Raw genomic sequence first — 12222 nt, 5'->3', positions numbered from 1 at the left:
GAATTAATACAGATGTTTGGAACTAGAACTCAACTTTATCCTTTCTTCATTTTTTTTCTCTCATTTTCCACAAAAAAATGTAGTTTATTTATTGAAAGACAAAGTTCCAATGGAACATTTCTTGGGCATCAAGATTTATCAGATCCAACATGAACTTTGATGTATATCTATATTAAAGGGCTGTGAGACCCTCAGGGGGCTCCTCTGGGGCTCCGAGCCCCCCGAGTTTTGGGGGAGCATGGGGCTCACAAGCCTGTAGGATGGACAAAGACGAGAGATCTCTGAAGCCAGGGCGTGGAATTTGGGGTTTATTGCAAAGGGCCTGGGTGCAGGGCCCTGCTGGGATTTGGGGTTCATTGCAAAGGGCCTGGGTGCAGGGGCCTGCTGGGAGCTGCAGCCACAGCTCAGAGCAGGCTGAGAGAAGAGAGGGGGAGAGAGGGTGAGAGGGTGAGAGAATAAAAGCACATGAGAGTAAAAGGGGTAAGAGGGCGAGGTTCCCGTTACAACACAATAAATCTTCTTCTGTGTTCAATATTCTAATTCTCACTAACCAATCTAGTACAAGATACAAATCCTACAGCATTTACATACAGCCTATAAGAATCATTGCATTACCACACTGTGTTACATTTTAAACCCTAAAAACTCCTCTTTGCACCTCTTCTGCTAAGCCTAAAAACTGCTCTTTGGAAACCCCAAAAACTCCTCTTTGGAGTAGTTTTAAACCCTAAAAATTCCTCTTTGGGCCCCTTCTGCCCAGCTGTAGGGTCTGCTCTGACCCTTGGGCCTGTCTGCAAGCAGAGGGTGTTGTTCCATCAAAAGGGGATCACCTTCAGCCAGCCACACCATTGTTTTCCAGTTGTTCAGTAACTGAGGTATCTCAAATCTTGCTTTCATTTCAATCTCACTTATAATTTCTATATTCTCAAAATCTTTTTTTTTTTTTTTTTTTTTTTTTTTTTTGCCAGACAATCACATTTGTAAGGCTTTCCTGTTCCATCTTCCCCAACACAAGCCACCACCGCCGAGGGATGCTGCAGCCGGGCTGGGCATCTGCCAAGCGCCCTTGGACACCTCCCAAACTCCTCGCCGAGCCCCAGGGCAGCCCTCCAGCTCCCTGGCACGGCCCTCGGGCTTTAGGGAGAGGATCCAAGCCCTCAAATCACCCTCCTGATTGAGGGCTTGGAAGTGGGAAGCGGCACCATGCTCTTCCTCATGGCTGGGAAATCCGAGCTCAGCGTGGAGCCCACGAGGGCTCGGCTGTGCAAGGGTTAAATGCGGCTGCTCGTCCGGGTCTCGGGGGCCTCCCACTCGGCAGGCAGGGTATGAATAGCTGCGCTCCCCTCTGCTCGCCGGCACTCTCTGCTTCCCTCCCCGCCTTCTTCTCCCCTCCTCATCCTCCCGGCCATGCTGAGCACGGAGAGTTTGGCGGGGCCCCGAGCCCTGGGAGAGGAATCGCTGCAGATGTGGGACCTCAACAAGCGCCTGGAGGCCTACCTGGCCCGCGTGAAGTTCCTGGAGGAGGAGAACGAGGTGCTGCGAGCTGAAATCCAGAGCAGCAGGAGCGGCCAGTCGGGGGAATCGTGGAGGGCCAAGTACGAGGAGGAGCTGCGAGCGCTGCGGGATGCGCTGGATGTCGCCTTCAGGGACAAATGCACGGCCGAGCTGGCCAGGGACAACCTCTACGAGGAGGTGCAGCAGGTGAGAAGCAGGTGCCAGAAGGAGCAGGCAGCCCGAGAAGCAGCCAAGAAGGAGCTGTCCTTGAGCAGGAAGGAGCTGGAGGAGGAGAGGAGAGCGCAGATCTGGCTCAAGGAGAGAGCCGTGCAGCTGGAGAAGGAGGTGGAAGCCTTGCTGGAGGTGCACGAGGAGGAGAAAGCGGGGCTGGACCAGGAGATCGCCACTTTCTCGCACAGCCTGGAGAGTTTCCGCTGTGCCCCCGTGGCTCTGCAGCCCGTGGAGGTGGAGGATTACTCCAAGAGGCTCTCGGAGATCTGGAAAGGGGCGGTGGAGACCTACAAGGCGGAGGTGGCTCAGCTGGAAGGTTCCCTGTGCCAGGCCAAGGAGAACCTGTGGAAGGCGGTGGAGGACAACCAGCAGAGCCAGCTGCAGCTGCAGCACCTGGAGAAGGACCTGGCGGGGCTCAAAGCTCGCAAGGAGATGCTGGAGGAGAGCCTGGCCCGGCAGTGGCAGGAGCAGCGCGGGGAGGCAGAAAAGTTCCAGGCGAGTGAAAAATCCCCAGGGGAGGGGACAGCAGAGGGGCTGGGGGTGCTGGGTGGGCACACAGGGCACGACCCTGAGCAAAGAGATGCGAGAGATGGGTGGGGGGAGGCAAACAGAGCGAGCAAACCCCAGGGATGGGAGGGAGGTAGCCCTGGATGAGCTCAGAGGAAGCTGGGGAGGGCAGGAGGAAGAGCAAAGCGGCTTGGGGACATCTCTGTCCCTGGGGACAACAGAGACCCGGGGCCACCAAACTGCAGCGGAGCAGCAGCAGCCGCCGGGGGCTCCCCTGCCCGGTTTCGGGGTGCGGATCTTGGGGCAGCCGCAGCCCCCGGTGTGCGGGAAGGACAAACTCCCAAAAACTCCCACCGAGTTCGCTGCAGCTGCGACCCGACAGCTGCAAAAGCCATTCAGCGGAGGGAGGAGGAGGCGGAACGAGCTGGAAATACCCGGGAGCGGCGTCAGCACTGCCCGGGGAAGGGTCTCCCTTTGTTCCAGCTGCTGGGAGCAGCCCTGGGTGTCCCGGGGCAGAGGATGCCGCCGCCTCCGCTGCTCTCCTGGAAGTTGTTTCGTTCCCACGCTGGACGTGAATCAGCCCGGCCTTTCCTCCCTCTTCCAGTCCCCTTTCAGCCCTGCTCATTTCCCCCATTTCTCAGCCCCCGGGGCTAAAATGAGCTCCGGGCTCGTCCCTGAGCATCCTGCGGGGATGAGCCGAGCCCCGTGCCCGGGCCAGATCCGCGGGGTTCGGGCGGGGCTGGGGGTGACCCTGCCCATGGAGTTGGTTCATTGCCTCGCTGTGAATCACCCCGGCCTTTCCTCCCCCTTCCCATCCCCTGCCCCTCTGCCCCATCCTCAGCCCCCGGGGCTAAAATGAGCTCCGGTCCCATTCCTGGGCATCTTGCGGGGATCCCGAATCCCGCAGGGAGCTGGAGAGGTCAGGAAGGGCTGGGGGCGACCCTGACCCCCCTGTGGTGCCCGCAGCTGCCCATGGAGTAGTTTCTTTTCCACCTGGCCGTGAATCAGCCCAGCCTTTCCTCACTTTTCTCCCCCATCCTCAGCCCCCGGTGCTGAATTGAGCTCCGGTCCCATTCCTGAGCATCCTGAGGGGATCCCGAACCCTGCGGGGGGGGTTCAGGAAGGGCTGGGGGTGACCCTGACCCTCCTAACCCCCCTGTGATGCCCACAGCTGCCCATGGAGTTGTTTCTTTCCCAATCAGCCCGGCCTTTCCTCCCTCATCCCATCCCCTGCTCTTCTCCCCCATCCTCAGCCCCTGGTGCTAAATTGAGCTCCAGGCTCGTCCCTGAGCATCCTGCGGGAATGAGCGGACCGGGGGGGCTCCGCCAGGGCTGGGGGTGACCCCGACCGCCCCCTGACCCCCCTGTGGTGCCCACAGCTGGCCATGGAGGCCCTGGAGCAGGAGCAGCAGAGCCTGCGGGTGCAGATCGCGCGGGTGCTGGAGGACAGGCAGCAGCTGATGCACCTCAAGATGTCCCTGAGCCTGGAAGTGGCGACCTACAGGTGAGCCCCGGGTGGGCACAGGTGGGCACAGGTGGCACCGCAGGGACAGCCCCGTGCCCCCCGAGCGGCCCTTCCTTCCTTCCAGATGGCCCCGCACAAAGGGGCCGTGGGCACGATTAGCATGAGAATGGGGCTGGCCCTGCGCGGCCGAGCGTGATGTCACCGTGCGGGGACACTAATCCGGGCCACGGGGGGAGGGGAGGGGGCACGGCAGCCAGGGGGGCTCCTTCGGGGTCCGCAGCGAGCCGTGCCAGGGCGGCGGAACCGGCCGTGCCTCAGTTTACCTGCCCTGATAACCTGGGTCATAGCAGCGGAACCAGCCGTGCCTCAGTTTACCCACCCTGTGTCCAGCAGAACCAGCCGTGCCTCAGTTTCCCCACTTTGTATCCAGAGCAGCACAAGCACCCATGCCTCAGTTTACCTGCCCTGATGCCACAAGCGCCTGTGCCTCAGTTTACCCACCCTGATGCCCCCCGTGTCCGTAGCAGCAGAACCAGCCGTGCCTCAGTTTACCCACCCTGACACTGTGTCCAGAGCACCTCAAGCACCCGTGCCTCAGTTTACCCGCCCTGATGCCCTGTGTCCATAGAAGCACATCCAGCCGTGCCTCAGTTTACCCACCCTGTGTCCAGCAGAACCAAACATGCCTCAGTTTACCTGCCCTGTGCCCATAGCAGCATAGGCAGCTGTGCCTCAGTTTACCTGCCCTGATGCCCCCTGTGTCCAGAGCAGCAGAACCAGCCGTGCCTCAGTTTACCCGCCCTGTGTCCATAGCAGCATAGGCAGCCGTGCCTCAGTTTACCCACGCCGGGGTGCCCAGGGAGCCCCCTGCAGCACCCCCAGCCCCTCTGCTCTCCCCCAGGACGCTGCTGGAAGCCGAGAGCAGCCGCCTGCAGGTGCCCGCCGGGGAATTCAGGGTGACAAACGGGCTCAGAGGTAAGGGACCCCCGGTGCCACCCCTGGGGGGCTTAAAGGGGTTTAAATGTGGATTTAGACACCTTTTCCTTGGGGGATTAAATGGGTTTAAATGTGGATTCAGACAAATTTTCCTGGGGGGCTTAAATGTGTTTAAATGTGGATTCAGACAAATTTTCCTGGGGGGTTAGATGTCTTTAAATGTGGATTTAGACACCTTTTCCTGGGGGGCTTAAATGTGTTTAAATGTGGATTTAGGCACCTTTTCTGGGGGGGGGGGTTAAATGGGTTAAAATGTGGATTTAGACACATTTTCCTAGTGGGGGTTAAATGTGGATTTAGACACATATTCCTGGTGGGGGCTAGATGTATTTAAATGTGGATTTAGACACTTTTTCCTGAAGGGTTAAATGAGTTTAAATGTGGATTTAGGCACCTTTTCCTGAAGGGTTAAATGGGTTTAAATGTGGATTTAGGCACCTTTTCCTGAAGGGTTAAATGGGTTTAAATGTGGATTTAGACACATTTTCCTGGTGGGGGTCAGATGTGTTTAAATGTGGATTCAGACAAATTTTCCTGGGGGGGTTAAATGGGTTTAAATGTGGATTTAGGCACCTTTTCCTGGGGGGTTAAATGGGTTTAAATGTGGATTTAGGCTCATTTCTCTGCATTTTCCTGGTGGGGGTTAGATGTGTTTAAATGTGGATTCAGACACATTTCCCTGCATTTTCCTGGAGAGGTTAAATGTGGATTCAGACACATTTCCCTGCATCTTCCTGGCAGCGATAGGGAGGTGTGAACAGCGTCCAGGGGGCTCTTGGCAGGGGCTCACAGCCCAGATAAGCCTTATCTGCTCCTTCACCAGCCTTATCTGCTCCTTTGCCTCGTTTTTAATTCCCTTCCTTTCATGGGAAGGGCAGCACAGGACGGAGGGCTGTGCTAACAAGCTGAGCATTTCCTTTTTCCTCAAAACAAACCAAACAAAAAAATGAAAATCCCAAGGAAAGCTTTGTCACCTGCGCACTTTGCCCAGCAGCTGTGGCTGCAGCTGGGTGTGAGTGTTCATAGAGGATGAGGGAAGGGATGAGGATCTGACTCCATGTTTCAGAAGGCTTGATTTATTATTTTATAATATATATTATATTAAAACTATGCTAAAAGAATAGAAGGAAGGATTTCATCAGAAGGCTGGCTAAGAATAGAAAAAGAATTAATAACAAAGGTTTGTGGCTGGGACAGAGAGTCTGAGCCAGCTGGGCTGCGATTGGCCATTAATTAGAAACAATCAACATGGGCTAATCACAGATGCACCTGTTGCATTCCACAGCAGCAGATAACCATTGTTTACATTTTATTCCTGAGGCCTCTCAGCTTCTCAGGAGGAAAAATCCAAAAGAAAGAATTTTTCATAAAAGATGTCTGCGACAGCTGGGCACGAATCCCCCGGGAGCAGCAGCATCAGGAGGGAGGAATTTCCCACTTTCCAAGAAGGAGCTGGTTAAAAATAGGAGAGGGGGCATTGAGAGGCAGCCAGGGCAGGGCTGGGAGAGGCTCATGGTTCCTCCTTGCTCTTTTCAGATCTCAAACTGGAGCTGAGCAGCAGCAAAGCATCACCAGCGAGCCCCGAGGCCAGGCGGGTGCTGCCCTGCACCCCCTTCCCCAGGGTGACCAAACACCCCCAAAGTGCCACCCTGACGCCCCAAAGTGCCACCCTGACGCCCCAAATCACCAGGGAGCTCCAGAAAACCACCCCAGCCCTCCATGGCAGTGCCACCAGCAGGGTTAGGGGGCTGGGGGCTCTCACACCCAGCCCACCCCAGGCAGGCAGAGCCTCCCTTGCCCTCTCCCCCGAGCAGGAGAGCTGTGGGGTGGAAGGTCCAGCCTGGCCAGGAGGAGATGAGGCAGCAATGAGCCCAGGGATGGAGTGTGCCCTGCCCAGAGCCTCTGGGGACAGTGGCAGTGCCAGCCTGCAGCCCCTGGGAGATGCCCACAGGCTGCAGTACCCGGCCCAGCTGGTCAGCGAGGCGCTGGAGGATGCCCTCAAGGAGATGGGAGATGATGCTCAGTCCCAAGAGGAGCCCACACCCAGCTCCACGTGGGATATCCGTGCTCCCAGCCCTGTTTTCCCCACCAAGGCTGTGCCAGAGGGGCCTGGGGAAGGGCAGGAGGGATCTGAGGATGAGGAGAGAGCTGAGGAGGTGATGCTCCAAGGGCTGGCTAAGGAGAGCAGCACCCTGCAGGACACAGCTCCATCCCCACCAAGCGTGGACCCTCCCTTGGGGAGCCAGGAAGATCTGGGAGCATGGGAGGAGGAGGAAGAAGAGGAAGAGGAGGAGGTTCCTGCTGTGCTGAGCCCAAGGGATGCAGAAATGGAGGCCCAGGAAGGGCATGAGGATCTGCCTGGGCAGACAGAGAGCAGCTGGGAAAAGCCAGAGGAGCAAAGGACACAAACCCCCAGCACGCAGCCTTCACACCCCTCCGAGGATGAGGAGGAGGGAGATCTCCAGCAGGAAGGAACAGAAGTGCAAGAGGAGAAATGTCCCCACAGAGAAGTGGAAGCTGCTGGTGCTGTCCTCGTTCAAAGCCACCTGGCTCTGCCCACAGAAGGTCACCTGGAGCAGGACTTTGCTGATGCAGAGCAGGAAAGGGCTGAGCAGCACAAAATGCCCAGGTGTGAGGTGGACCTGGCTGCAGAGCAGGGAAGGGAGCAGGAGCTGTGCCCAGAGCAGGAGCCCAAGGGTGTCCCTGAGGCCATCCCAGCAGAGGAGCCTCCCACAGGAGCTGGAGGAGATGCTGGGGCAGGGGAGGGGACAGGCAGAGGGGGAGATGGTGAGGGGGAAAAGGGAGAGGCCAGCAGGGAGGTGCTGGGAGAGGAGGATCACGGGGTGGGACAGGACCCCATGGCAGCAGAAGACCTTGGGGCAGGAGAAGACCTTGGGGCAGGAGAAGATCTTGGGGCAGGAGAAGACTCTGGGGCAGGAGAAGATTTTGGGGCAGGAGAAGTCCATGGGGCAGGAGAAGGCTCCAAGGTAGGAGAAGGCTCTGAGGCAGGAGAAGATCTTGGGGCAGAATTTCTTGGGGCAGGAGAAGACCATGGGGCAGGAGAGGCAGGTGAGACCCTGGAGGGGGACAGTAGAGCCCCAGGAGAGCCTGAGGAGCTGCAGGAAGGAGAGGAGGAGGAACAGGAGGAGCTGGAGCCAGGAGAGGAGCCCTGGGCACAGGAGGGTGACCATGGCAGTGCCCAAGAGGACTGGCAGGTGACAGCAGGGGACACTGAGGGGCCAGGACAGCCAGCCTGGGCAGGTGACACCCTGAGCAGTGCAGGAAGGCTGGAAAGCGAGCAGAGAGGTGGCACAGGGCCAGCAGAGCTGGAGGAGGCCCAGGAGGATGATGAAGGAGATGCCAGGAGGCAGGAGATGAGGCAGCAGCAGGCGCTGGCACAGGCTGAGCTGGCACAGCTGGGCAGCGTGGCACAGCCTGAGCCAACCCCTCCAGGTTCCCCTGGGCACAGCCAGGAGCTGGCAGAGGCTTCAGGGCAACCAGGGGAGCTGGGGCAGGTGCCAGGTGCCAGCACTGAGTGGGCACTGGAGGAGACCCCCAGAGACACAGAGCTGGCAGAGCTGGAGAGCTCAGAGCTGGTGGCACCAGGGCAGGTGCCAGGTGAGTGGGCATTGGAGGAGGCCACCAGAGATACAGAACCCACTGAGCTGGTGGCACCAGGGCAGGTGCCAGGTGACAGTGCTGAGTGGGCATTGGAGGACACCCCCAGAGACACAGAACCCACAGAACCTGGGGAGCTGGGGCAGGTGCCAGGTGCCAGTGCTGAGTGGGCACTGGAGGAGGCCACCAGAGACACAGAACCCACAGAGCTGGTGGCACCAGGGCAGGTGCCAGGTGAGAAGAACGAGTGGGCATTGAAGGAGACCCGCAGAGACACAGAACCCCCAGAATTGGAGAGCTCAGAGCTGGTGGCACTGGGGCAGGTGCCAGGTGAGTGGGCACTGGAGGAGACCCCAAAAACCCCAGAGCTGGCAGTGGGCACGGGCAGGAGGGTGGAGCTGGAGGACACCCTGCCCGACAGCACCCCCCTGCACCTCTACCAGGAGGAGATGCTGATGGGGACACCCAGCCCAGACCCTCCAGAGAGCGAGGACACCACGGGGACAACTCCTGTGTGTGCCACAGCCCAGCAGGCCCAAGGGAGGGACCAGCCACCAACTGCCAGCGTGCCACAAGAGGAGGCAGAGGAGGCTGAAGAAGAGGAAGGTTATTTCATGGTCTCTGCTCCCAGCCAAGAGGTGTCCAGCTCAGAGGAAGCCGAGATCCCTGAGGACTTTGAAGAAATTCAAGTGGACGCAGCTGAAGGCGGCCAAGATGGTCTGGGGGCTCCTGGGGAAGCGTCTGCAGGGCCAGAGGAGGGCACAGAGCACCTGGAGGTGCTGGCTGCAGGAGCAGATGAGGGTATGGAGGTGCCCACTGAGGTGCCAGAGGATGAGGAGGGCACTGCTGAGCTGGAGGAAGGCCCAGAAGAAGACCCCAGCTGCCTTGGGGTGGTGGAGCCATCATCAGGAGGTTCTGGTGAGCCAGCCCAGGATGCCACAGCATGGCAGGGACCAGAGCACCCAGAAGATCCAGATGAGGAGCTCCACAGCACAGCTGAGCTGGAGGAAGGCCCAGAAGAAGATCCAAACTGTCTGGGGGTGGTGGAGCCATCATCAGGAGGTTCTGGTGAGCCAGCCCAGGGTGCCACAGGCTCTGCAGAAGAGCACCCAGAAGATCTGGCTGCTGATCTAGATGATGGTATGGAGGTGCCCACTGAGGAACCTGAGGTGCCAGAGGATGAGGAGGTCACTGCTGAGCTGGAGGAAGGCCCAGAAGAAGACTCCAGCTCTATGGGGGTGATGGAACCATCATCAGGAGGTTCTGGTGAGCCAGCCCAGGGTGCCACAGGCTCTGCAGAAGAGCACCCAGAAGATCTGGCTGCTGAAGCAGATATGGAGGTGCCCACTGAGGAACCTGAGGTGCCAAATGATGAAGAGGACACTGCTGAGCTGGAAGAAGGCCCAGAAGAAGATCCAAACTGTCTGGGGGTGGTGGAACCATCAGCAGGAGGTTCTGGTGAGCCAACCCAGGATGCCACAGGCTCTGCAGCTTGGGAGGGACCAGAGCACCCAGAGGATCCAGATGAGGAGCTCCACAGCACAGCTGAGCTGGAGGGGGATGCCAGGACCCTGGGACTGGCGGGGCAGGAGGAGGAGGAGGAGGAAGATGAGGATGAGCCCAGCATGGCTCCCCATGACCCAACCAAGGCCACAGCAGAGCTCCAGGCCCAGGCAGGGCCTGATGGAGCAGAGCAGCCCCTGGAAGAGCAGCTAGGGATGGAGGAGGGAGCCCTGGGCAGTGAGAGCCTGGGGCAGGGAGGTTCTCCAGAGGTGACCCCAGACATCCCTGACACAGCTGAGCTGCCCGTGGAGATCATGAAAGCCTCGGGGATTCTGGAAATAGTTGAGCAGGCGCTGGAGTTCAACCAGGAGCTGATGGGGGCGAGGGTGGCAGAGGCTGGGCAGGGTCCTGGCACGAGAGAGCTGTCCCGGGATGGAGGGGAACGCTCTGAGCTCTCCCGGGATGCAGAAGAACACCCTGAGGTGTCCTGGGATGGAGAGGAACACTCCGAGCTCCCCCAGGATGCCCAGGAAGGCTCTGAGTTCTACCAGGGTGAAGGCGAACACCCCGAGCTGTCTCTGGATGCCCAGGAATGCTCTCAGCTCTCCCGGGATGCAGAGGAAGGCTCCAAACTCTCCCGGGATGCAGAGGAAGGCTCTGATCTGTCCCAGGATGCAGAGGAAGGCTCAGAGTTCTCCCAGGATGCAGGAGAACACTCTCAGCTCTCCCGGGATGCAGAAGAACACCCCGAGCTCTCCCAGGATGCAGAAGTACACTCTCAGCTCTCCCGGGATGCAGACGAAGATCCCGAGCTGTCCCGAGATGAAGAGGAAGGCTCAGAGCTGTCCCGGGATGCAGGAAAACACCCCGAGCTGTCCTGGGATGCAGAAGAAGACTCCAAACTCTCCCGAGATGCAGAGGAACACCCCGAGCTCCCCCAGGATGCAGAGGAACACCCCAAACTCCCCAGGGATGCAGAGGAAGACCCCGAGCTCTCCCAGGATGCAGAGGAAGGCTCCTCCCTGTCCTCCTCCAGCGAGGAGGAGCCCACGGTGCAGGAGGCCCCGGAGGTGATGCAGGAGGGTGAGCTCCGGGCTCAGAACGGGCTGCACCGCCCGCACAGCCTGGAGGAGCTGCCCGAATTCACCGAGGAGCTGCTGAACGGCACCTCCAGCACGGCCCCGGCACAGGAAACCCTCTCAGAGCCCTCGGGGGTGCTGCCAGCACAGATCCCCAGCCCTGGGGATGGCACTGCCACCAGGCTGGGGGATGGCAGCCTCAGGGGGAAGCAGCTGAGCCCCGTGTCCCCTGCTCTGGGTGAGGAGGATGTCCTGAGCCCCACAGCCCAGCGGCAGCCCTGCTCCTCAGGGGACGAGTGACAGAACCTTCTGGTGGCTCCTTCCTGCCAGAACCCCATTGTTCCCCCTTATCCCACCCCGTCCTGATGCTTCCCCATCTCCCCGTGGGTTTTTACATGTTTGTGTGGATTTTTTGCACCCCTTTTCAGAGTGAAGAACCACCAAGTTCTGTTGCACCCCTCACAGCCCACCCAAATTCTCACGTTTGCTCTGGGATCCCCTCTTCATTCTGAGTTTCCTCCTGGGTGGGTTGCCTGGAGGAACCCACCTGGTATTTAATTTAAACTCAGTGGTTCCCCATTCCCTGCAAGATTTCCTCTCCAATTCCTCCAGGACGTCCAGCTGGACCTTAGGGACTCCCCCAAACTGCACCCTGGGATTCAGCATTTTGGGCTACATCACCCCAGGCTGACCCTGGGTTTTTAACATGTTTGTGTGGATTTTTTGCACCCCATTTCAGAGTGAAGAACCACCAAGTTCTGTTGCACCCCTCACAGCCCACCCAAATTCTCATGTTTGCTCTGGGATCCCCTCTTCATTTCCAGTTTCCTCCTGGGTGGGTTGCTCTGCTGTATTTAATTTAAACTCTGTGTTTCCTCATTCCCTGCAAGATTCCCTCTCCAATTCCTCCAGGACGTCCAGCTGGAGGTTAGGGCCCCCCCCAAACTGCACCCTGGGACTCGGCATTTTGAGGTACATCACCCCAGGCTCCCCAGCCTGACCCTGGGGACTGAGCCACGCTGGATGTACCCAAAATTAATTTAATAAAGCCTCATCCTCCCCTCAGGACTTGCTCTCCTCACTCTGGGGCAGGGGAGGGCACTGATGGGGGGGTTGCATTTCCAGGCTGGTTGGGGCTGGGATGGTGCCCTGGTGGGGATCCTGGGGGCAGGATCGAGGGTGCAGGATGGGTGGGATGGTGCTGCCCCATCTCTGGGACAATGCACAGCCCTGGAGTTTCATGGCCACAATCCCTGCATGGTGCAGCCCCCAGAGCCATGGAAATGGTTGAGCAGGCCCTGGAGTTCAACCAGGAGCTGATGGAGGGAG

The 12222-nt window shown here is 58.8% G+C and overlaps 1 protein-coding gene across 2 annotated transcripts; it reads left to right on the top strand.

The window, feature by feature from the left end:
- Positions 1-1156: 1156 nt before the first annotated feature.
- LOC135457892 (nestin-like) lies at positions 1157-11951 on the top strand. Of its 2 annotated transcripts, XM_064732698.1 has the most exons (5): positions 1157-2220; positions 3612-3736; positions 4599-4672; positions 6230-10438; positions 10469-11951. In XM_064732698.1, exons 1-5 carry the CDS (start codon positions 1408-1410, stop codon positions 11191-11193), a joined length of 5946 nt encoding a protein of 1981 aa, XP_064588768.1. In that variant the 5' UTR covers positions 1157-1407; the 3' UTR covers positions 11194-11951. The 2 variants fall into 2 exon arrangements, with proteins under 2 accessions (XP_064588768.1, XP_064588767.1); XM_064732697.1 differs by having other exon boundaries at positions 6230-11951.
- The last annotated feature ends 271 nt before the right edge of the window (positions 11952-12222 follow it).

This window comes from Zonotrichia leucophrys, chromosome 25 (genome assembly GCF_028769735.1).
Source record: "Zonotrichia leucophrys gambelii isolate GWCS_2022_RI chromosome 25, RI_Zleu_2.0, whole genome shotgun sequence".
NCBI classification, from domain to species: Eukaryota; Metazoa; Chordata; class Aves; order Passeriformes; family Passerellidae; genus Zonotrichia; species Zonotrichia leucophrys.
Note: the sequence above shows the minus strand (reverse complement) of the source record. Positions and strands in the feature narration are given on the sequence as shown.

Coding starts and splice junctions, on each gene's coding strand:
- LOC135457892 (XM_064732697.1), top strand. CDS start 1,408: ATGCTGAGCACGGAGAGTTTGGCGGGGCCCCGAGCCCTGGGAGAGGAA. Junction 3,737..4,598: donor CTGGAAGTGGCGACCTACAG/GTGAGCCCCGGG, acceptor GCTCTCCCCCAG/GACGCTGCTGGAAGCCGAGA. Junction 4,673..6,229: donor GGTGACAAACGGGCTCAGAG/GTAAGGGACCCC, acceptor TGCTCTTTTCAG/ATCTCAAACTGGAGCTGAGC.